At 41.4% G+C, this 26,335-nt stretch overlaps 1 protein-coding gene across 3 annotated transcripts in view; it reads right to left on the reverse strand.

Moving 5' to 3' along the window:
- Positions 1-26,335, reverse strand: part of SRGAP2 (SLIT-ROBO Rho GTPase activating protein 2) — a 203,406-nt gene that overhangs the window by 176,274 nt on the left and 797 nt on the right. For all 3 annotated transcript variants that reach the window (XM_034767147.1, XM_034767146.1, XM_034767149.1), the window contains exon 2: positions 23,958-24,501. In XM_034767147.1, the coding sequence (XP_034623038.1) occupies positions 23,958-24,024 (67 nt within the window). In that variant the 5' untranslated portion in view covers positions 24,025-24,501. The remainder of the gene's footprint in view (positions 1-23,957; positions 24,502-26,335) is intronic.

Raw genomic sequence — 26,335 nt, forward strand, 5'->3', positions numbered from 1 at the left:
ACTTAGTCCATCCCTCATTTTAAGTTCTTGAGAGAAAAAAAGAATGTATTTTTAAAAGGGAAAAAAAGCCAAGTGTCTATTATAAAATTACATATGCCTATATCCCGTAGCAACTAAGACTGTCCAACTTTAAAGTGTCCTTGAGAAATGGTCTATAGCGTTTAGAATACACAGAAAGCTTAAACGTACTCTAAAGGTGATCTGAAAAGGGGAGGAAAATAGCACATAACCTCCTTTTGCTTCTTTACAATATATAAAAGCAGCCTACAAAATCCATCCCCCAATGGAAATATCAGATCTTGACTTCCCTGTATTTGCTGGAAGACTGTGGTAAAGTCCTTTAACTGAATCAAAACCCCCAAATATGCTAGGTCTGTATAAAATTTATAGCAAAGTGTAGTCCCAGCCCAAGGCTGTTTAATATCTAAAAAAAATAAGGAACAGACACCAGGAGTGGAATACAATATACAACCAGACTAGCTATGGTGATCGTAAGCACATATTTTTAGTTTCTTGTAGGTTTTTCACCCTAAGACAAGCAACATAGGAGGGAGAAGAGGGATCAAAATATGTGCAGTTTTTATTGTATGTACATACATGTTTTAGTGTTTGGTTTTTTTTTTAAACTACATGGATCAAACATAGTCTAGTTACTGTTGGCAAATTGCTTATGGCATCTTGGAAGAACTGAGTCTTGGGAAGGAAGGATGGTCCAGGGATTGGGGCACTAGTCTATAAAAACTGGGGTCAAGCCATTGCTCTGGTACTGACTCCCTGTGTGGCCTTGGGCTAGTCACTCAGTCTCTCCATGCCTCTGTTTCCATTTTACAGATCGGGATTAACAGTAATTCCCTACCTCCCAGGGGTGTTGTGAGGATCAATACATTAGATTGTGAGGCACCCACTATCCCTATTACTACAGTAATTTAATTACTAAGACAGAGCTGAAAGAGGATATTTGCCTTATAGATCAGTTCAGTTCCATGCAGTCCCTTTAAACAGAGATGAAAGCATAGACATTTGTGAGAGGCATCACAAATTGAGTAGGGAGCATGGGATGATGCAGTGACAGGACAAGGGCGGGTAAGCAAGGAGGGGCAGCGCTGACGAGAGCGAGAGCTGTGTCCTTTTACAGATTCTTGAACACACCTGGAATAAGCTCAGATTTATTTGAAGTAGTATGATCAGAGTCTCTTATAAAGCTGGAATGCAAGTACAGATGTGTGTACATACACAGAGACAGGCTGTCATTTTACATAGACTGGCACATTGTTACCTACAGGAGTCAAGTATATGGCCCTTCAATATAATGAGTCTAAATATGGAAGCAAGAAGTGGAGAAAGAACAATTCATTGCTTTTTGTTTGGAGTGGCTTTGACTTGCTAAGGCCTGTAGCAAAGCTTCTCTCAATCCAACCACTCAAGAATCATTAACAATGCAGGAGGATCAAGGTGAACCCCAAGGCCAACTGCAAAACAAGTAGGGACACTGAAGTAGTTGCCAAGATCTCATTCCAATGAATTGCAAACCCTTACAGTGCCGATTAGAAGATGTACTAAATCTCCTGAAAAGAATAATCGAACAAGATACCTACTCCCTGCACAGGGTTTTAAAGAAATTAATTCCACAGGCCCCAACAGGGAGAGTAATTCACCACTGGAACAATTTACCAAGGGTCATGGTGAATTCTCCATCACTAGCAATTTTTAAATCAAAACTGGATATTTTTCTAAGAGATATGTAGCTTAAAGTGCACTGGATAACTTATTTCAGATAGCAGCCGTGTTAGTCTGTATCCGCAAAAAGAACAGGAGTACTTGTGGCATCTCAGAGACTAAAATTTGAGCATAAGCTGTAGAGACTAACAAATTTATTTGAGCATAAGCGTTCGTGGGCTACAGCCCATGTGGGCTGTAGCCCACAAACGCTTATGCTCAAATAAATTGGTTTGTCTCTAAGGTGCCACAAGTACTCCTGTTCTAGATAACTTAGTTCATACCAGCAGAGTCTACACAGACCAGCTAGGTTACACCCACACTGCAAAAACACACACAACAAAAAAACAAAAAAAGACTGTAGCAGCAAGTCTCAGAGTTTGAATCTACACACTCGAGCTCACTAGATGTTCTGGCTCAGGCTGGAGCTCAGGCTGCAAAGAGGTGGGTGTGCTTCAGAGCTCTAACTCGCACAAGCCAGAATGTCTACCACTGCTATTTTTTAAATGATGATTCTAAAGATAAGACCCCTCACAAAAGCACAGCTGACCATATGTAGACTGACAATACAAAGATGGGCTGACATTTTAACATCTCAGCTGATGAAATTGCCCACCAATATGTCAGAGTATGACAATGAAGTGTTCCATGCATCACAAAAAGCAATTTTAAAAGCCATAGTACTCAGTGGGGTTACACAGAGAACAATGGCAAAGTCCCCATGATGATTAACCGCATCGTAGGCAGTTGAAAGATCAACAAACACCGCTCCTGTAATCAATCCCCTTTCACGTGCATCTTCAATGTGTTCAGTCAGATTCAGAAGCTGTCTAGTACATGACCAACTTGGGCGGAAACCAGCCTGTACACTGATAAGAAGTGAATCAATAACTGGTGTGAGGCAACGTAGTAATACACACTCAATTTTAAAGTATCACACAAGTGAGATGGGTCAAAAGCTTTGTGGATCAGAGGGTTCTTTGCCAGGCTTCAAGAGAGCCACTACCTTGGCTTGTTGCCAGATTTTTCATATCTGGAGCTGAACAAGATAGATAACTAAACATACTTAGGAGCCACTTGGGGGGGGGGGGGGGGGCAAAATTTTTTGCTCTGCTCAGTTCAGATGTCATCTAGGCCTGTTGCTTCCCCTGTTTTCAGGTTGCTGATGCTGGCATCCAGTTCCTCAATGGAGAAGGGCATTAGGAGGTCTGAATCACTGTGTTCATCCAGAGGTGTTTGCCAAGTGACGATTGGTTGGTAACAGCAGACAGTGCAAAGTCATAGGGGCATGTCAGAAGTTAAAAGGTGTGTCTGGTTGCTTGGATAGTAGGGAGATCTGGTCAAGCTCAACAGTGAGATGCTCAATATTATTCTCTCCCATTTTGTAGGTGGATACAATCCTGATGCCTGGCTTAACGAATATGGCACAGCCATATTGGCGGTATGGTCTCTCAACAGCCAACGTCATTCCTGGTACTCTGGGTCATTTATCCTGTGATTCTCAATGAAACTCCCATAAACAGAGAACATGGCACCAGTGTTTTGCACAAGTATCAGCCATCATTTCCAGTTTAGGAGCGCACTGTCCTTCAACCTTCATGGAGAGAAAAAGTCAGCACCAGTCCCGAGAGGGACCCTGGGTGTCCTGATTTAGACACATGTTCTTGTCATTGACATTTTCCTTTGTTTTGCAGCATTGCAGTAACAAGAAGTAGGAAAGCAGTAGTACTAAGTATTTAGCAGGACTCACAACCTTTAAGGCTGAAAGGGACAACCATGTGAAGATCCTGCTGCGGTCAGATTAGATGATCACAATGGCCCCTCCCTCCCAACCTCAGACTCTATTAATCTAATCCTGCCTACTGTGATCCAGGGACCCATTGATGCCAACTCACAAGAGAACAGGAGGTGCACAGAGTTTTTACAGGGGTCACGAAGGGTGACATGCCAGATCCCTACCGAGGGTCAATAGCCCACTGGTAGTCATGATCATTGTGAAACATACACATGGATAATATTTAAGGAGTTATATATCTATACTAAAAGTCACGTTCTTAGGGTCTTGGAGTTAAGGTAAGTCACCAGGTGGTGATAGAGCTCAGACATGTTCCTTTCAGACAGGACATAGCAGACACCTCTCCCCATTTGGCCATTTGTATACAGGGAGCTTCACCACAGGTGTATGTGCATACGGAGCCACAGGCAAAAGAAGAGATTCAAAAATCTACAAGAGAAGAAGTTTATATGAACAAACAGCAGTGGCATGTCCTGTTTATGACTACAGACAAAGAATTGTTCTGGTATATCTGGGAGTGCAAAGAGAGACACTGGATCCTTCACCATGAAAGAAGGATCACAGCCAACCTGGCTGCAAAGCGCTGCAAGGGTTTTGGGTGAGCAGCACTCTACAAGACATGAGAGCATCTTATTAATTAAGTAAAGGTTCTAGAATCCAGGATATGATTTTATATGTAACTAATTTGTTTACAATACTTCTATTCATTACTACTTCAATCTCTGTGCTTTGTTACATAAACTTATACCAGATTTCACAATAAATACATCTAAGCACTGTGTGTTGGAGTGGTAATCAGAGTTGGAACAGGTTAGCTGGGGAGCACTGTTGCTTTGAAAGCGACGAATCTGGGAATACTGGGAGTGTCCAGTGGATCAGAGGCTGGACACTCGAGTGAGGAGCCTGGAGGGCTCAAAGGTTCAGGTGTGCCAATCACTAAACTGTAAAATAACAGTGAGGCCTGCAAGCCTTAGAGTTAAAGTGCTTTTGTGGAGTTGGGGAACAGATGTATGGCAGGCACAGACAAGGGTTCCTCATGCTAAGAGCAGGTGCCCCACAACCCTACTCCTGCGAAGTGTCACATCTTCCCCCTTCTACATAATTTATGATGCAAAAGGCTGCAGGAACTTGTGTGATTTGGCCACTGCCACATGCAGGATGGAGGGCTCATCCTATGACAGAGCTCAGTTTGAAGGAAGAGCAAGGGAGCCAGAGAATGTAACCAAGGATCTGTAACTATCCAGGTCTTCTCGTTAAACTCATACCCTGCAGAGGTTGGTGGGGGAGGAACACACACAGTAGCAAAGAGGCTACAGCACCCAAGAACTGGAGTACAACATGTGCAGCTTCTCTCCTGTGGCTTGTATGAAGGTAGACGGAAGGGGAGGTCTGTCCACCCAGCCCAACTATAGGACAAACGTGAAATAGATAGTTCACTTAGGATAAAGGAAAGCAAAACAAAAATGGAAGGACAATACGTTTTAAAAAAATACATTCAATTTTTAATGTTAATTATTATGCAATGTGTTTATCATCAGATTCCTTAATATGACAGCATGCCAAATCTCTATTGAGCTTCTGTGGCCAGTAACATAATTGAAAAAGTTACATACTGTAGTTGGGTTCCTGAACTCAATCTATAGCATAGAAGAAAATGAGAATACAACTCAAGTGTAAAAGGAGATTTAAAAGTTAAGGTGATAAAGTTTAAAAATAAATTAAGAAAAGGTTTAGTTCAAGAGCTCTTTAGAGTATTTAAAAACCAGGCAATTTCTATGTGCTACTTCAACTCCACACCCCCACCTTCCCCAAGCAACTAAAGGCTCCATAAAGCGAGATTTTAAAAGGCTGATCTTCAAATGTTTGCAGAAAAACCACCCCGTACTGCAGAAATAGCAGCATACGTGTGCTAAACACATGGAGGTCAACAGTTTTTAATATCATTACTGTCAAATTACCAGAATTTGAGTGAGGTTTCACATAGTAAGAATGCATTGAGAAGCCCACTGAGCTAGAAGCAAAAGGGGGGGGGGCTGTTTTCCCCATACACCAGACCACCCTTTGTCTATTCACAGAGCTGCATTTATTTTCACTCTGATTGTCAATGAGAGAACACAATTCTGTAAGCACCATTTAACCTTCTCATAAGAACGAACACAGGTCAGGCTGGTTAAATGCTGAACCATTTACGAGATCATCTGACTCTTCCTGAAGGCGGATGTAGCAACCCCAGTACACTCTTTGTATTTCATACCCTGACTACATTTCACATGAATGATCACTTAGAAATGCATCTCCTTTCTTTAAAAATGGAAAGATACATTTCTTTACTTACTGGTGTGGAAAAATGTATTTTCAGAAAGGATAACAGCAAGGCCTCTGGCAGGAAAAAAAGATTCAGAGTTATTAAACTGCAGGTAGTGGCAGTACCACCAGTCTCACCTCAAAAAATCCAACCACTGCTGTTGAATGCCTCAACTGTGTTTGGAAGAGACTAGGGTATCTATGTGGGCTAGCTTGCCAGAAGCTCAATCCTGAGACCTGATACTCAAATTAGGAGAAGCCACCAGATTTGTAGAAAATTACAACTGCCCCTTCAGTTGAGAGTGAGAAACTAATTTTTTACTGGCCTTCACAATTAGAGAGCTTTGCTGGACACCAAAGTGCCGTTGGACAATCACACAGCAGCTGTGACAAAGAACACACCATACAACAACCATGCGTGAGGGGTGTTAGCAACCCTATTTCAGATGTGGACTGTGCTACTGTAACCCACGCTTTGTCACCTTAACGATTACACCTTGAAATCAACCTAGAAAAAATTAGGATAAATCCAGCAGTTTGCAGTTAATAAAACATACCTTGCTGGGAGCGTGGAACACCAATAGTCTAGGATCTAATCATCTGGTTTCAAAATGGAGTATGAAGTGTTCATTTTGACCTACAACGCCCCAAAAGACCAGCTCCCTCCTCGCTGTTTTGTCACAGCTGTTGTGGCCAGAGGCACTCAAGCTGGAATAGCTTTCTTGGTATAAGAAAGGGAGCTGCCTGTTGTACATTCTCCAGGAGATGCCCTCTATTTTGGAACCGAGTCCCTCCCTGAAATTGACCATATCTGTTGACCTTTAGAGCATGCTGCAAAGCCCAACTTTTAACCAAAGCTTCTGGGAAGGAAGGGATAAAAACTAACACTTAGAAGTGAGTTGAGTTTTGTTGGGTTGTTTGATTTGGTATCTTCTGGTTAATTATTTTCTTCTAATTTGGGGGGGGGGGAATGATGGTTTCAAACTTAATTGGCTCTAAATCAAAATAAATATGAAGGTGGAACACACGTGAAAGTGTGTTTTGAGTAAGAGATCTTGGCCACAGCAGAAGGGTCTTTCTTCCATTGATGCATGAAGTGATTTACATAACTAACTCCTACTAGCAGGAATAATGGGAGTTACATATGTATCGATCAGACCAACTCCAGAGGCATTATAGCCAAATTGGAACAGGTAAAAGTGGGGGAGGAGTCTACTGGGATTCAACAGCACAATGAGGAAGATTCATACCAGGCAGGAAATGTTATCAGGGTAAGGGGCAGGAAATGAGCTCAACACTAAATTCTTTGGAGTGACGAATACAATCTGCTTCCCAGCTGCAGAGTTTAAAGTTTTGTCCTGGGACCTGTTGCATCAGGAATGCGGCCTCCAAGTTTCAGGCAACAAGTATCAGGTTCCCTTCATTTTTTCCTATTACTCTGAAGTGTACATTATCTGCAGCAAAAAAAAATTGTGCTGTGTTTTGCAGGTCACAATCTATTCAGACAAAGCAGACGTCTATGGTAGTATAAATCTCCAGCTCCAACTAAAGTATTAGCATAAATGCAAACTCTTAAAACCTCACCGTGTCTCATGGGCTATGTCTACACTACGAGCCGGGGGAGTGAGTGCTTTGCTCATTTACACACATGAGTAGCAAGGGTAGCAACAACAGAGGCACAGCCAAGCTGTGCTTAGTACATACCCAGAACTTTCAGGCAGGCTTTGTGCTCGGTGCAGCTCAGCCATGCCTGCACTGCTGTGACCCAAGCTACTGAAACTACATTGCTATTTACACTCAAGCTACCGTCGATGTGTGTAACCAAGCAGCGGAACTACACCCCTAGCCTGCAGTGTAGACATAGCCATAAAGGGTGTCTTGACCACACAGTTAACCTGGGCTCTTACCCACATCTTAGCTTCATTTCCACCCTCCCACCCCCGACTCACATTTAGAAGTGCTTAAAGCATGAACTAGGTTACATGGGTAGAGGTATAGGTTAGAACCCAGGCTCCACTTAAAACTCAGACTGGAAGCCACCCACTTTCTATTGAGAACACAGGCTAAAGTCATTTGAGTGTCGAGAGTCCGCCAATGCCCTTCCCACAGCTGCCCTGGAAGGCACACAAGTTCTCCTACAATTGACCATGAACTAATCCTAGAGTATCGCAGCCCGAACAATGGGATACGCCCACAGACATACACAGGCAACACAAACAGTAAGCACACAGTAACACAGGTGTTGTTTGTGGTGGGGATTCTTGCACCCAGGCTAGGTTAACCCAAGTTAACTGTGCAGTGAAAACATACTAGCAGAGTGCAGCATCTCTGATAGGAAAATTACCACCCGTTTCTCAGCAATGGTTCCAATGAGAGCATGGCTCAAATGTCTTTTGACATATGGTCAAAGTAGGTTATATAATAGCATTGTAGCTTTCTGCACTAGCACTTGAAATCATTGGTAGCAAAGAGTGCAGACGCATCATTGCTGGAACAAAAACAAACTTGCAAGTTTGTCTAGTTTAGACAAGGTCTTAAGGCTTGTCCACATGCAAAGATAAAACAGTTTAAATAGGTTTAACATCACACCATTAGTAAAACCATTTGTAGACTAGGCCTTAGCGAGACAGCCTTTGGCAGCAGCTGTTTGCACATTTTCAGTTCATCCTCAGATTCTTCACTTCTATGCCACAAGTGATGGAAGTTCACAGGAGGCATTTATGGAACCCAGACCACAGCATGAAACAAAACAAAAATGAAAACAAGCATTTCAACGTCAGGAGGAAACACCAGAAAGCACATTTTCTTTCAAAGCAAGTTAAGTTTCCATCCGATCATTACTATATCATGTGACCTTTGTAAGGCTGTAATTATTCTTCCCTCTCTGCAGTGGCAAAGATTCTCCCCCCTGCTCCAGATGCAATTTTCAGTTCTTTACTTACAAAGTCTTTTGTTCCTATTTCAGTATCTTCCCGTAGTGCTCTGCAGACAGTCCTACTGAGATATCACATGCAAACAGCGTAAGTAGCCTACTAAGCAGGCAGATATACAGGAAGCATGCTGACTTTTTTTAAAAAAGGCTAATTGTGGTGAAGCAGACCCCCTTTGTGTCAGTTGGGGAGGGGGGCAGGGACATCAGAGGGTCAACATTTCATCAAGGAAAGCATGGTGAGGAAAGAGGCAAACAACTACCTTCCAAAACTAGTTTACAAAAGAAACCAAATTGTATCAAAGGGGCCGAAAGCGGTTTTTGATAACGTTCAGAAAAAGAGTTAAACATATTGTGATTTGTTGTTGTCCATGGACAAATCCACTGGGCATTTTAACAGAATATGGAAAACAAAATTTTGTAATACAGTAAGCAACCTACCTGAAGAAATAGAAAAAGCCAACAAAAAACCCAAAACACATCCAACAAAGCACAAAGATGAAAGCAAATTATTATAGCTTTCAAGAAACTTACACAGGTTCCAAATCAAAGTTGACAGAGCCACAAGTATTGATCAATCCATACATTAAAAGCAGCTTCTCCTATTCCAAATCTTGCAATTCAGAGAATACATGTGCTTATTATTGAAGCTGAAACTACATGTGACAGGTATGGTCATTTTTTCTGGTTATAATTGAGAGTCTGGCTGCATGTATCAATGGAGTAATATCTTGGAGGACAGTCTGAAGTATTAACTCTACAAACCAGACCACACTAAAAAACCTCAAAAAACTCAAGATCAACATCAATGGCGAAACATCTCCTCATTGCGTTAATATTCTCTTTTCATTCCTTTAGGGCTCACAACTTCATGTCTCTGAACTCAGGCATCCCCCCCAGGAACCACTGACAAAGTACAGCTAAACACCGTAAGTCACTGCAAGCACCAAACAATGATCAAAAGTGTATCGCTTTAAAGCGGTGAACGTAAAGGCATCACTAAACCAAACTCAAGAGAAAGGTGGGTTGAAACATCCCCAGCTCTAAACTGATACCAGTCACCCAGGGTTTTGGATAAAGCAGGGCAGCGATTATTCTCTGTGCAGTTTAATTTTTTGCTTCTAAAATTTCCAGGAGGATTATCTGGAATGACGAGAAGCACCTGGGGAGTAGCAGCTATGTCATCATACTTGTGGTTACCAAAAAAGAATTTGGGATATTGCACTCCACCAACAGAACTGGGTAGATGAACAAGAATTCCAAGATACCAGTTGGTTGCATAGCAGCCTATCACTGACTGACTTGTGGTTACCACCTAGCACCTGTTTAGATCAGTGGTTCTCAGCCTGCAGCCCACTTGCAACCCAATTAGCACACAGCTGCAGCCCATGTGACATCCTCAGGGCCATACAGGTAGTATATATATAGTGTGTGGATGTGGCCCACATAACACACAGAGCTGCATATGTGGCCCACAATGGTAAATAGATGGAGAACCACTAGTTTAAATTAAAGAACTGCATCTGGTAGTTTACAGGATGTTTCTCCAACCCATGATCCAGTCCTGATCTCAGTCTAGAGAACTATTGTAAGTGGAATCAGTGCTAGTTCAACAGCCCAGAGGACTGAAGCCCTATTATCCACAGAAACAGTTATGGCATATGGGTGAAGCTTGCAGGCGCCAGGTATTCTTGGCAGCAGGCCCATGCCTCTGGAATTTACTCCCTACAGAAATATGTTTAAGCATTAACTCAGACACTTTTAGAGAGAGTGTAAATTCTGCTGCAGTGAATTGTGGTCTATTGTATGTCACTAGTTGTTCTGGAATACCCAAGAAAACAAAAGAGTGCACTTCAGTTTCTTGAGAACTCTGACATGTTATGTCTTTCAAGTACATTGTTTAGTGGTAAGATGCACCTCTCTCCCCCAGAACTTCCCATTCTGATTAAGCACTACCAGGGAAGCCTGGTGCTTTGCTTATCTGAGTTTTATTATTTTACACGCACCTAGATACAACAGTGATGGGCACCATATAAAAGCTTCTACTGATAATAAAAGCTTTCTCAAAGGTGTCCTGCAAATGATGGTTCCCTGTGACCTGGATAGATCACTTCTAGGAGTCAGAGATTTATTGAATTTTTGGCCTCTGCTGAGATGGGAAACAAGGGGGTGGATCAATTAGCCCCTAAAATACGGTGGTGTACACTAGAAACTTAGACCTACTACTGAATTTCATACCGGTCACTGAACAGCCACAAGGTAACTGCCCTGAAGGCCTTGTCTACACTAGCTATTTTCTCCCCTAAGATGTCCCACTGATGCTACCAATGGTGCACCTCCACCAGAGGTAGTGCCAGAAGTGACAAGCCATCAATGACTGTTGGCTTTCTTGGCTATTACTGTGTCCTCTGGACCTGCCCTGAGCCAAGCTAAATAATCCTGGGGTTAAAACACTTACTCACTAGCAACTTGTCTGCATTAGCACTGTTTCTACCACTAGTGCAAGACTTTTTGGGAGGAGGAGACACACACCCCTTCAGTCACCATCAGCGACCACCTAGTTTCAAACTGAAAACAGATAAAAGGCTCTTTATCCCATATTAGCCTCCTAAAGCCACACAGTTCGTTCCCTTTACTCTAAGGATCCATGATGAAGTAATCGGCAGACTGGGGGATATGTCTACATCCTATGCTACAAGCTCAGTATTGTACCACGTGTCTAGACACCATGTGTGGAAAACTGCATCCATATAAAGAAGCCATAGCATGCAACTGGCAATAGAATTCTTAAGTACATTCATCAGTACTTAGAAAGCTTGAGATTGCTCTCTCCTCAGCAACGTTTTATATATTCCTTCAGTACACATGGCAATTTTAAAGTAAAGTGAAAAATTAAAATAAACTAGAAGATCTGCTTGAATGGTCGTCAAACCAACCAAGATCTCAGGTCATTGTTCTTATTCTAGAAACACTACTTTCTGCCTGGTTTATAAAATACACACACACAGAAAATGAATACTCATGACTAATTATTAGAGCAATGCCTGTATTAGCAACTTAAAATCCAATGGCAAGTAAGCAGATGAATTTACCCTCTCAAGAAAACTGCTGCCATTTTCATTGCCCTTATAAAACATGTCAATGCCACAGAAACATTTTGATCGATTGAGCCTCACCTCTTTGGAGAAAAAACCAAAAAGATCTGCTTACTCAGAGACAGGCAGTTCGGGGCAACTAAGTCAGCTACAACTTTGACAGAAACTGAGCTACTTTTCTTAAAAATTCAGAAGAGAATGATGTACACCGGGAATTACTCAGCTAAAGAAAGTCAAAGACTAATTTCCATGCTACAATTTCTAGCATTTAAGTACAAATTGTAAGCTCTCACCATCTGTAAATCATAAAGCGCTATTTATAATTTGCGTGAAAATACTTGTTCAAATGTAGACAGAAAAACACTATTTTAGATTAAGAAAGAGAATGGACGCCAAGATGCTATTATTGAAAGTTATTAGAAGAAAAAAAAATAAGCCTCAAAATTAATAGCGCTGTCTAAATTTCATCACTTCACCACTTTCCTCCTGTAGATCAAATCCTCTCTTGGTTTAGAGTTAATCTGCTTTTTCGGTTACCTTCTTAGAGTCAAGATGCCAGGAGCTGCTTATGTGCCACCATTTCTACCATGATAAGCAAATCTGCAGCCTCACATTTGTCTAAGTCAGTTTATTTTATAGAAATAAATGGGATCCCAAAATAATTGTAACTGCTTGTTAAAGATTTCAGTATTTCAGCACTTTAGCTGTCTCTGAATAAAGTCTGGAATGACTGCCACCCAGCACAAGCTATTCCTATTCCCCAAAGTAGACAAGAGTCAGCCAAGCATCTACCATTCAGCCATGCCTTGGGATTTTTTTATTTAAATTAGAAGTACATAAGGATGAGTGAGAGTTGGCTGGATTATTCTTTCAAATGACAGCACTGGCAAGGAAATTTGAGTTTTAAAATTTTACAAAAATAAAATTAGAGGTTTTATTATATATAATATAAAAAAGATGGGCTGGCAGGCCAGAGCGCACCATTACAGTTAATGAAGTTGAGCCACAGGACTGCCAGCTCTTATACAACTGCAGTAAGAGAAACCTGGTATAGTCAGAGCTCAAGCTTAGTGGATTCCAAACTTTCTACCAAGGCAACCTGTCACCTGTATTTTGTCTTCTTCTGCAACCCACCAAAAGTCTAAACTACTTGGGGAGCGGGATACAAGGTCACAGGCCATCATCCATTTCCTCTGCCACCACCTCCCCACCCCACCAAGGGCGCATGGACCAAGGGGGCAGGAGCACCTTCCGTCCCGGCACTGCAACTCTAATCCTGGCCCAGTGCTCCCCAGGCATTACAGCAACCAGGCCAAACCTGAGTGGCACTGAGACCTGGTTTCCTCAAGATGAGCCTTCTTCCCCTCTCAAGACATTCTGTGTGCACAAACATTTACACAGCAACTTTATTTGAGCTAGCCTGCCTTTATGAATGCCCCCATCCCTTTTGGATAGTATTCCTATACACAGAACAGAATGCACCAATTCCTGCCCTCTGCTGTGCTTAAAGCATCTGAGAAGGGAAAAAAAAAAAAAAAAAGACAGCAAATCAATGCCTTCTGTGTTGTAGATGGGGCTCATTAAGCCAGCTCAAAGCTTTCTTTTAAGACTACTTCCCCCAACATGCCACATGGCTTTACTCTTCTCTCTCTCCTCCCCCTCCCCCATGCATAGACCACAATAAGATCAAGGGCTCTCCAAGATAAAAACTCCTGCTTTGATTGATCTCAGAAACAGTAGCAAGGAAGTTTTCGACTAAAATGTCAAGGAGTCTGGTGGCACCTTAAAGACTAACAGATTTACTTGGGCATAAGCTTTTGTGGGTAAAAACCTCACTTCTTCAGATGCATAGAGTGAAAGTTACAGATGCAGGCATTATATACTGACACATGGACAGCAGGGAGTTACTTCGCAAGTGGAGAACCAGTGTTGACAGGGCCAATTCAATCGGGGTGGATGTAGTCCGCTCCCAATAATAGATGAGGAGGTGTCAATTCCAGAAGAGGAAAAGCTGCTTCTGTAATGAGCCAGCCACTCCCAATCCCTATTCAAGCCCAGATTAATGGTGTTAAATTTGCAAATGAATTTTAGTTCTGCTGTTTCTCTTTGAAGTCTGTTTCTGAAGTTTTTTTGTTCAATGATAGTGACTTTTAAATCTGTAATAGAATGACCAGGGAGATTGAAGTGTTCACTTACTGGCTTATGTAGGTTACCATTCCTGATGTCCGATTTGTGTCCATCTATTCTTTTGCGGAGGGACTGTCCGGTTTGGCCAATGTACATGGCAGAGGGGCATTGCTGGCACATGATGGCATATATAACATTAGTGGATGTGCAGGTGAATGAGCCCCTTGATGGTGTGGCTGGGTCCTCTGATGGTGTCGCCAGAGTAGATATGGGGACAGAGTAGGCAACGAGGTTTGCTACAGGGATTGGTTCCTGGGTTGGCGTCTCTGTGGTGTGGTGTGTAGTTGCTGGTGAGTATTTGCTTCAGGTTGGGGGGTTGCCTGTAAGCGAGGACTGGCCTGCCTAATGTGTGTCCATTCCAAGACTGAAGGGTTCCCTTTCCTCCCTACAATTAAAGTAAGGTTCAATTTCACACACAACCCAAAATCCAGCATGCTTGAAGTGGCAATACAAACATGCTTTTCTACTGAAAGCCTTAAAAACAGGCCAATCTTAATTTCAGGTTTATTTTTTATTAACAGCCACATTTCTCCTGCTTTTGGAACACAGCCATCGGATGACTTCCCCCACGTTTTATTAGAATCCTGGAGGAGAGAAGGAAGCAAAAGCCACCCACCTCAAAACAATGATAGAGGCTTTACTGCTTATGTTTTACAACCAAGACTTGCAGCATTATTCCATGGAACGTGCTGGAGCATACAGAAGTGTACACATTGGATTCAGTGGAGCCAGACGTATCCAGTTCAGGATAATTCCCCTCCCCCAAGCCACATTTACATATATATTTGCTTCCACTCCTAGTGCTTAGGAATGACAAGTTGTAGGCTTATTTCTCCAAACGCTTAAACTCTTACCAAGCTGCCAATCGCTAATTCTTATCTAGACTTGTCACAGACTGTACAGTACTATTGTAACATCATGCCCACGTTGACTCCAGAGTACAAGCTGCACTCCCAAATAATGCCTGTTCTTGTAAACACATGATCATTTTATATTTAGACTTGCAAAGGAAGTAGTGTTTTGTTTTGTTTTTAATTCCAAATCTTTGCTTCAACTTGTTCAAGAAATGATTAGCTCTCACACTAGTGATTCAAGGCAGCACTTCTGGGTCACAAGCCCTAGAGCGCAACAGCAACAAAGTAAATATTTACGTTGCCGGTGAGAAGTAACTGCCCTCATCTGTAAAATGAAGATAATACTCATACCATCAAAGTGCTAACACAACGTTTAGAAGGGACAGTTCCTCAGAAGTAAGGCATTACAAAATTCAAAGCATTAATCTTACCACATCACCACTACAATCCAAGATAGCTACTAACTGTAGCGTGGCGATTGTGAACCAAACCCCAAAGCTAATTCAAATGAATGTATAAAAACTGAAATTGACATTAATATGCAAGTATCAGTGTGAGACACTAAAGCCAGCTAGGACATGCAAAGTGGAAGGGACACAGAAGTTTTGCACAAAGCCATCAGTGAAGAACTGATCTTCCAGTGATGAATGATACATCCTCCCCACACTGACACCGAAGTAGATAATCCAAGGAGACCCAGAAGAACAATGTTTCAATATAACTAGGTAGGTGAATGTGGTTGAGTAAATTTCTCCCACTATGTTACTATTTAACTACAAAAAGAAGGGGTGTGGAGAAGCAGAGACATGAGAGTAAGTAAACTGAATGTTGAAGAATTTTAAAATTCTTCTAGTTGTCATGGGGTTACCAGAGCAAGGAATAGAATCTGGAATAAATGCATTTGCTAAATTCAGAACTAGTGGTGGGGAGGGGAAAGAATATGTGGAAGCATCCTAAATGGTTTATTTCATGACTGAAGTTGGTCGGAAGTGCTGGCTTTTCACAGTCTTGATTCCCTAGCCCATAGCACACTGGGTTGCAATGAATGTCTGAATGGTGGAGGGGTGAGTAGGGCTTGATTTGCCTTCTTTTATTCCTGATTTACATCGGCCTGACTCTATTTAAAGTCCACAGAGTAGTCCCAAAGGTAAGACTGGCATAAACAATAGGAGATCCTGAACCAAAATGAGTTTTACAGAAGACCAAAGCTGTTGTGTTTAAATACAAGTCCAAGCCGCAGGTCCAGTTTCTACGAATATCCGGTATGGTTGCATCTAGACCAGGGGTTCAGGACCCCTCAAGGGGTCACGAGGTTATTATAGGGGGTCACGAACTATCAGCCTCCACCCCAAAACCCGCTTTGCATCCAGCATTTATAATGGTGTTAAATCTATTTTTTTTTTTAAAGTGTTTTTAATTTATAAGGGGGGAGGGGTCGCACTCAGAGGCTTGCTATGTGAAAGGGGCCACCAGTACAAAAGTTTGAGAACCACTAATCTAGACCATCTCTAGTCGCTACAGGTTACAAGCAGTTATGGCAAGGATACGTTGCAGGAATTAATGCAAGCTGTCAATTGGATTCTTCCTTGGGTCATGCTCCAGCTCCAAATTTTGCCATCTGTTATATGGACGAGGGTGGAGGAATACAAGAAAATGCCTCGATCAAGTCCTTGATACATATAGCTGGTGACAGCACAAAATGTACCTGTTTGAAACCATTACAAAGAAATTTAATCTATTTTTGACTGTGTTCAATATTCTAAGTTTTTAAATAATCCTGATTACAAAGATATTGAAAAAACTGTAATGCATCAGATACCAGCTTCCAGTTTCCATGTTGTTTCTTGGTCACCTTCCCATTGATTGATACATTTTTAGAGAATAAAAATTTGGCTTCTAATTGACAGATGGCACATTAAAATAATCCTACTCAACTAGAGCTAGGGATCCACATTTCCCAGCTGCTTCCTCCAAGAACATACGTATTTAAAGTTCAGAAAGATGTCCATTTAAGAAGATTATTTTCAGCAAAAGTTGATAATTTCTCAATCATGAGCAATGAGAACAAAGCCTCTTAGGTTAGCAGAAACTAATAGTGAAGAGTTCAGACATCCCATTTCAGAAATTCCTCATATTGCTTATGTTTGAGAGACACTACACAGATTTCCGAAGTATGAAAAGGAATACTGTTTAACTATTTGAACTGTCAACTCTAAAGGTAAATCCATGCACAAAGATGGATAATTAACTAATTATGAAGCACTTTACCCTTTTCCTGGATTTTGTTTTCCAACCTTCATCCTTCCAATAAGCATACTTGCCTGAGGGTGGGGAGGGGGAAAGCAAGGTAGAGGGATAGTTACAAATGTCCACAGAATTCTGGGTTTAGGTTTTGCCTTCTTCAGAATTTATAAAGGGGAGAGGGTGGAATTACCCAATATATGGTCTTAAAGCAAATGCCAGAAATGGAAAAAAATCAAGGCGATTTTTTTTTAAATCCAGTTGTTTAACTTGATTAAATTAAGAGGCAGAAGGATGGATAGGGATCACTCCACGGGAAGAGAAATCATTTGGGAACAAGCATGGTGGATAAACACTAGCTGATTGAGGACAACAGGCTCATAAGTAGGCGTGGAAGGATTAGCTTGTTACCAGTGTCAATTTCACCATATGCAGACAAACAGATGAAAAAATATTTCCATTGATAAGAGAAGTGTACAGATAGACAAAGTAAGATAAATGCTGCTTGAGAAATTATTAGTTTCATTTAAGGATATTTACTTTGTATTTCTTGTACGTGATGTTGACAATTTGTGTTAACAGTAATAAAGCTTTAACTATTTGAATCTCAACATCTACTATCAAATGATCATTGTCTCTCTCACACACCCCCAACAGTGAAAATTTAAGAACAAATGCTTAAAAATAAGCATCAATATCATCCATTGAAATTATTTAAAAAAAAAATGAATTCTGACACACTTACTTATATGAGCTCAAGCAGAAAACAACATTTTCTCTTGCCTTCTAAAGAAACTGATACCCATTAGGGAATGAAGTCTTTTGATCAGCTTCAGATTTTAGCCTTGGAACATTTGATTAATTTGGAGAAGACTAGACACACAGGAAGGTTTTTCTGGGGGTGGGAGTGAAGTAGGAAATAGCTGTATTCTTTCCCCCTCCTCGTTAATAATCCATTAGCAGGGAGCCCAAATAAGAGACAAGAACAACAACAAAAATCCTGAAATCATATCTAACACTACACCAGTCTCCCAATAGGGTCCCCCCCATCTGGGATCTAACTTTTTAGTTGGCACATTCTGAACAGATTCAAAGCTCAGAGGATTAGCACTATCAAAAACTGCAGGAAAAAACAGAGGACTTCTAAAGCAATTCCATACCAGAAGTTTGAAGTAACTCATTGCTGCAAACAAATGGAATCACTTATGCACGCAAAGCAATGATTAACTGTAAAACCCTTAAAAGGTAGTTTTACATTTTAAATATAAACAGTAATGCAATATACACAAACTGGAAATCTTAAGATATTCCACTCACCCCTGTCAAAGTGAATAATTGAAAACTTTATTCCATTATTTATTTACATAGTTTACTGAGCAGCCATTGGCAAACAAACATCCAAAGGCCCAGTTGCAACTCCCAAATGCATGCGTATATATACATATCGGTAAATGGAAACAAAACAAAATTAAATCAAAATGAAGAGACTGGCAAGTTCTGAAAAGAGCTACACAGAAATTCCACAGACACTGAAAACTGCTACCTCCAATCCAAGACGGATCTCAATGGGACATTAAACAAAAGATGGCTCTGCAAGTAACTCCATTCTGTGCAATTGGTTTATACAATAATATCTCAAATTCTCAGGAGGGACCTTTCAAAAAAGGTCTATTAACCAGATGGTGAATTAAAAGGTTAAAGATGATGATGGTAACTCAAGGTATGTTATAATTGCTTATCACTCCCCGTTACATAGGGGAACAATTTTCTAGTGGGTCCCATCTCAACAAGACCTTTTTAAGGTAGCACAGTAGTTCCCATGAAGGAAAGTGTTATGTGGCTCAAGGGACCTTATCAAAATTAAGATTACAGCTAACATCACTTACAGTTGCTCACCTCAACTCACAGACCAGTCACTTGCTGATTTCAAGCAGTGGTGAAAGCAAAAGGAAAGCATCAGGTCAAGAAAACCACCTGGAATTCTACCTAACAGAAAGTAAGAGGATGTATGTGAAAGTTGGTGGAGTTGCTTTGGAAAGATTAGTAAGGCAAGTTTTACAACAGATTGAATTTGAGAGCATGTGGGGGGATGTGTTTAACTATAGGAACATCAGCCAAACATCTTCTGTTAGTTTTGTTTAGATCTGTTTACTCAGTTGATTGCATGACCATGTACACATGTTCTCCGCCTGTCATGGATTAACTTGGACTATGGGAAAAAATAGATCTAAGTACAATGAACTGTTTCAAGTGATTTGATTTTCACATAGGGGGATATATTTATTTATATATTTATTTAAACATGTGACTTTTCCCGAGAGAGAGAAAAAATGGTTGTGGAACCCTTGCGGTGATAAAAACTCCAGTATGAGATCTCTGTAGCCCCAACCATTTAAGCTATTTACAGAAGCTTTCCACAAAATGATTAAATAAAATGCTCTCTGGAGATTAGAAGGGGAAGAAGAAGAGAGAAAATAGAGCATTGGCCTTTCTTCCCTCAAAGTCTACACTCCAACATTTATGCTAAAAATGATCATGGTGGTCTCCATCAGACCCAGAAGTGCAGAAGTCCAAATCAGACACGGAAAGCATGCTCCATGACATACCCGGCTGCTATACCCCAAAGGATTAAAACAATCTAGGCAAGAAGAGGAGCTTGCACTATTAAAGGGTCCATACGGGAATCATGGAATCTCACTTTCCAACTCTGTAGATCTCAATCTTCATAAACGCATAATGGAGAAACAGGGTTCTCCACCCCCACCCCCAAACTCCACCCCAGTTCTCAGGAGAATTTCAACTCACTATTTAAACAGTATTGTATTCCAAGACAACACCCATTCTCAACCACACTTATTCAAGAGGATTGCCTTGAAGTTCTCTCTTCTTGTCCCATCAACCCATAATGCAAAATATTCTGAAGCTCATGGAAGTATTGGGACTCTGACAGACCAGTTCAAATCAAAGGCATAGGACAATTCACTTGTGTGCGGATATCAAATGTTAATGTTATTGTCTTCACTTACCTATAATCTGTTTACAATCGCATTACATTATTACCCTAGCCTAGATCAAAAGTATACATTAGTGAGAATTTACTTGATGTGTAAGTTTCATGAAAACTAATGAAAGATTGGTTGGATTGCTGCAACTAAATGCATTGTGTATACTTCTGTAATTGGATTGCCCATCAAACAGGATTAGGGTCTTGGAACTGTAAAAAAAGAAGCATCATGCTAACTTCAAAGCATGGGTCACGGTGTTCTACAACAGGAAATCCACAGACTCAATCTGCATTTAGTCAACAGACAAAAAGCCTATGCTGTGACAGAAACACTTGCCAGATTGTTTTTTGGGGAAAGCTAGCTATAAAAACGGATCCAGAGAATAATCACGTATATCTGAGCCACTTGGACACTTTCAGGGAGCATTCCAGATGTAAGACAGAGATCCCCGAAGTTATTTTGGGTGACCCGGCGAGATTTATGGAAAACGAGCAGCCTACTACTACTCTGGATTTACAAACTTGGACTTACCTGTTAATGTATTTTACTTTCTTTAACTTTTCAATAACTCACTTTTTTTTAGAAAATAAATCTTTAGTTAGCTTACTAGAGAGATTGGCTGCCAGCATTTTTTTTTTTTTTTTTTTTTGGTATGGGATCGAGAGTATCCATTGACCTGGGATAAGTGACCAATCCCTTGGGATTGGGAGTAATCTAATTTGAGGTGATTTTTGGTTTTAATAACTTTTCATCACAAAGTCTAGTTTGTCTGCATGGTAAAATGCGCTGGAGAGCCTAAGGGGACTGTTTGTGGCTGTGGGAGTGCAGGTGTGTTACTGGCTTGGTAAAATTTAATTATAGAATATACCAACCAGTTTGCAGTGTCTGCCCTGTTTTCTGACTGTCTGACCTGAGCCTGGCACTCTTGGTTCTGAGCTATTCTAGACAGTGTGACAAGCACAATCAACAATCAAATTCTGTCAGTTTTATGTACCATCTAGGTTTCAAATAGGGGAAATTAAACCACTGAAGTTGATTTGGAAAGCCACATTCTCTACAGCTCAATGGGATATCATTTTAAACAGTTCTACATATCTACCAAGATTTGAACATCCACACACCAAAGAGATATTACATTAGCACCCACAGATCACATTCAGGTTCACAGTCATATTGTGCTAGATGCTGGATTAAAACAAACGGAACAAGGCATGATCCTTGCCTTACAAGGTAGAGATCAAAGAAGAGAGAATACTCCTAGTCTCCAGGGAGGAAGCTACAAATCAACATTGACTTGGAGATTGCACAATAGCCACTTGCGGGCTGGGAATCAGTCTGAAGAAAAAAAAAAAGTCACCTATGGGCACAGTTGCACCCCAAAAGGGATATGGTCATGGCTGCTGGACCAAGGGAACAAACATGTAAACATCAAAATTAATTCAGAACAATGAATTGCCACTAACTAATCCATTTTGTTCCAAGACATTCACAATCGGATGATCACCTTCATTCAGTAGCTCAACCATAGGGCTGTAATTATGACCTTATTAATCACCAGCTGATGCCCTTCTTAATATTGTCTTTTGTTAACCAACTCCAAATAGTTAATGAATTTTTCAAACCAAGTTTAGGGATTAGCAGCAACTTTTAGGTTAGAGAACACGCACACAAGCTCGTTGTTTGTGGATTAAGGATTTTAAGTGATGTCTCAAAACACAGCTGCCTTACATCATCCCAGTGTGGAATGCAGCTAAAAAGGTGTTAAGCTTTCAAATGCCAGCAAAGAGAGAGGAATTTTCTCATATCAGAGCAAGACTAGGGTGACCAGACAGCAAGTGTGAAAAATCAGGACGGGGTGGGGGGGGGGGGAGAATAGGAACCTATATAAGAAAAAGACCCAAAAATCATGACTGTCCCTATAAAATCGGGACATCTGGTCACCCTAGAGCAAGACAGACAACACCTTGCAATTTATACAGCATCCAAGTATGACAAATGTGATTCATTTCAACTACCACTGCTGCAGCCACCTCAGGGGTAAAATACCTTTAGCAACACTACTTAACAGAAGGAGAGTAAACAAGAAGATCAACATCCATATGTAACTACTGGGGCAATTTAGAGGCACCATGTAATTAATTACATTTGGAAATTGACCAAGACACCACAATTAACATGATAGTTATTGCTACACTAGGACAACTGTATTTTTAATAACTACAAAATGCTCAGAACCTTGGATTTTAGTCTCACACAGTTCAGTGCCCCTCATCACTGTGCTGGAGCCCTGGTTCTAGAGAGAGAGACAATGCCATTTCCTGAACCAGCACTCCTTGGCATTTTCTTACAGAGCTTCTATTCCAATACTGACCACAGCTGATCCAATTTCAGGTGCAAGAGCTGATGAGATCACAGCCAAAGAGTATATGATGGCAGGCTGGCTAAATAAACCTTAAGCTTTTTTTTTTTATTATATTACTACTCTAAATCCTTCTCAGACCAATCATTCAATAGATCTGAGCTACAATATTCAAGAGCTCTAGGTTAAGAAAGTGCCTTGTGCATTGTTTCAGAAAGCTGGAGGAGGGAACCCTCCCCTGACCCATTTTGAAACAAGGGGCGGGAATCACATCTCCATGCATATTTTAGTTTACTGAGTTTTATGCACCACCTACATCTCACTTCCAGCCACTAGAGCACAGGACAGAGTCCATCTTTTTGAAGCAGCACCTCCAGCTGGCTATTGACATTCCACTAGATTGACTAGCTTGTCAAGTTAAGATTATGGTTCATTAAATAAGAGGTGGTAGAGGGGAAATTAAAAATATACATATATAAAATACCTTGCAGTTCTGTGGCCTCCCACCCAAGGATCTCAAAGCATTAAATCATTACACTAATGAATTAAGCTTCACAGCACTCCTTTGAGGAGCAGCTCACACGTCACTATTTTACACAGAGACTAAGTGACTTGCACCAAATAACACAAGTCTAACTATATCCAGATCTCCAACTTCCAGTGCTCTGCCTCAACCCCAAGGCCATCTCCCCCTCCCCTACCAATGTACCAAACAAGTTTTAGACAACAAGCTAAATGCAGTTGATTTCCCACAAGCAACAATTTGCCAAGTCACAAGCACAAAGAATATTTTCCACAAAAATTATCTTGAAAACTTTACAAACATTCACCACCTTCTTTATCACTGAGGGCATGTGATGTCCTGATCAAGCCTTAAGCTCATTTGCAGCAACAAACACTTCTTTGGAATATATAAAAATTATTGTCATTGCAAATGCCAATTACATTCAGAACAGTGGTCCATATATGCACAGGAAATGTAGGGTGTTAAAGCCAGAGCTGTATGAAGTGTGAATTTATGGAGAGTAGAAGTCTGAATATTATAGCTTTTTGGCACAGACAGCTATGAAACGTTGATGTGAACAAGGGTCCACAATACTGGCAAGTGATATACCTTCTTATGCTTTTACAGAGGTTTTTAAAGATTCCCTAAGGGGAAAAAATTGAAAAGCTATTCACTGCCTATCACATTTCAAATCTAACCATATTTTAAAACATCCAGAAAAAGAAACCCAACTCTGTAAACTCAAGGGTTTTCATATACAGAAAAAAATTCCTCTCATTAGGATGCATTAAAACAACATGGACATACCCAGGAGTCCACCCTTAAGAGAAAAAGAAAATTACTGCAAATCCCTTACAAGATTGCACTGCAAATTCTTCTCCCAGTCCCCACCCAAATATCTAGTGCAAACGCCTGCATTAGCAAGTCAAAACTGTAACAATATAGACGGATGTAAAATTATTCCTACCTTTGACCTGAGTGTCATATTCAGCTATGATCTCCTTATCCTTTTTGAATTTAGCTGGTGACGTCATGTTTTTCCTTTCCAAAAATATTAACCTCAGAACAGATCCACCAGAATGCAACAAATAAATGCAATTTTGTTTCTCCCAAAGAAATGCCCTGGTTTCTTGTCCTTCCAACCCTCAATAACAAAAAAATCAGTCCATGGGAAGAGGGTGTGAGACGGAGTGCGGCAGCAGAAACATGCAGATGTTAGGAAATCAGCGGGCAGAAAAGGCAGTTTTGTTTCCCTGCACCAAAACCCTTAGCAGCAGCAGCAAGCTTCAGACGAGAGATCATGTAGCCCCCAAAGGCTTTTCCTGATTATTAACATTAATAGCACAGTCAGGGAGTGGAAGTCCTTCCGCACAACATGTTTTGTGTGGGTTTGGTTTGCCTTTTTTTTTTTTTTTTTTTTTTTTTATAAATAGGCTCAAAGATGATGCAAATAAAATCCCAAACGGGAGTAGAAATGTAGGATCAGATGTTGCTTTCTTTGGTTTTGTTGCCTGTAAATAAAAAAATATTTTTTAAAAATTAAATTGTCAGTTACAAGATGCAAGGACAAAATTTGTGATTTAAAGAAGATGCTGTAGTACTGCAAATTCCTCTTTAAGCTGCAGCATATTACTACATATGTACATCACCCAGGTAAGCAAGATAAAACGCCTGCATCGTAGCAAGTAGGCCCCCCCCCCAAAAAAAAATTTCATTGGGAAAGCTCTGTCCCCAGGGAAAAAGGGGTGGGAGTAAAAGGAAACTAGCCTGCGGAAAAATCGCTTCTCTAAATGAGCAATACAGGGAGAAAAAAAGAGGTCCTGGAGAAGCAGCAACATATGTTGAAAAATTAGACCCAAATCCCTAAATTACATGAACTGCAGGAGCTCAAAAATGAATCCACAAACCATTTCATAAACAAGATTAATCCCCTCTGGCATAGCTAAAACAGCAGCCTTTGATTCAACAGACGTGGCAGCTTTTTTATTCTATATTATTGTTATTATTACGACTGTTTGGTTTCCCCCCCATCCAGAAATATAGGTATCTCCTCTAGACATCAAAGCTGATTTGGAGCCAGGGGAAATGCAGCCCAGCATGTGCAAGGCAGATGCAAATCTCCCAGCAGGAGGAAGTCAGGGCACAATTGGAGGGGGTGTGGGGGGGGGTGTTAGAAGTTATTCTGGGTAACAAATGTAAGAAATCAGGGAGATGTGCATTTTTTAAAAAGCCAACCAACAATTGGATCCACATCCAACATCAAGAGGAACAACGTGGCTAGCAGAGACAGGAAACGGGAAAGGGTTACAGACTAGGGTTAGAGCATTTAAATGGAAAACAAACAAACAGAAAGAGTGTGGCTGGCTCTCCCCTTAGTTATGGAGGGAGTGGAAGATATTCCAAGCTGCTCTATGCAATTACTATCCACCCAGTTGGAAAGAGACTGCGCAAATACACATATTTAAAGCTCTCCCAAAAATACACGGAGAAACCACCGGAGCTCCCCAATGCTGACTGCAAAACCCCCCAGCACCTCGGGATCCTGGCTGCTGCAAACTCAATCGTATGAGAGGACCACTTGGTCACCTAAACCCCATTTGCTTTTCACTTCTGGAATGAAGGACCCAACCCTGTATTCCCTTTCCTGCGGCTAATCATAGCAGGGAGAAGAAATGGGGGTGGTGGGAAGACTATTATGGGTTTGAAAGAGAATATTAAAGTCTGAGGAAAAGGGAAGATCAGCTCCTAGAAGGGGGAGAATGGGGAAATCAGTCCTGGAGTGTGGGGTGGGGAAGGTTTGGGAGCTATACGGGGGAGAGGAATAGTGGGAGGCGGGGGGGGGGGGAATTTCTCCTTGAGTATTATAGACTGGAGGAGGGAATTGTATATGCTGGAAACTCTATCCTAGGAGAAGGGCTATGCCGTGGAGGGGGGGGGTACAATTGGGTGGGGGGGCTATGCCGCGAGGGGGTTACACAATTAGGGAGAACTATGCCGGGGGTTACAATTGTGGGGAAAGGGAGGCTGTGCCGCGGGGGGTTACATTTGAGGCGGGAGGGGCAAAGGGGGCTATACCGCATGGGGTGTTGCAAGTGGGTGTGGGGGGCTGCGCAGGGGGTTAAAGTTAGAGGGAACGGGAGGCTACGCCGCGGGAGACTAAACAATTGGGGGGGGGGGGGATGGCGGGGGGTGGGGGGGGGGGGGGGGGGAGAGAACAGGCTATGCCGCGGCGGAGGATTTACAATTGGAGGGAAGTGGAAGCTATGCCGCGGGGGGGTACAGTTAGGGGAAGGGAAGGGGGGATAATGCCGCGGGGGGGGGGGTACGCCGCCGGGGGGGGGTACA

The sequence above is a fragment of the Trachemys scripta genome, chromosome 4 (assembly GCF_013100865.1).
Source record: "Trachemys scripta elegans isolate TJP31775 chromosome 4, CAS_Tse_1.0, whole genome shotgun sequence".
Taxonomy (NCBI): domain Eukaryota; kingdom Metazoa; phylum Chordata; order Testudines; family Emydidae; genus Trachemys; species Trachemys scripta.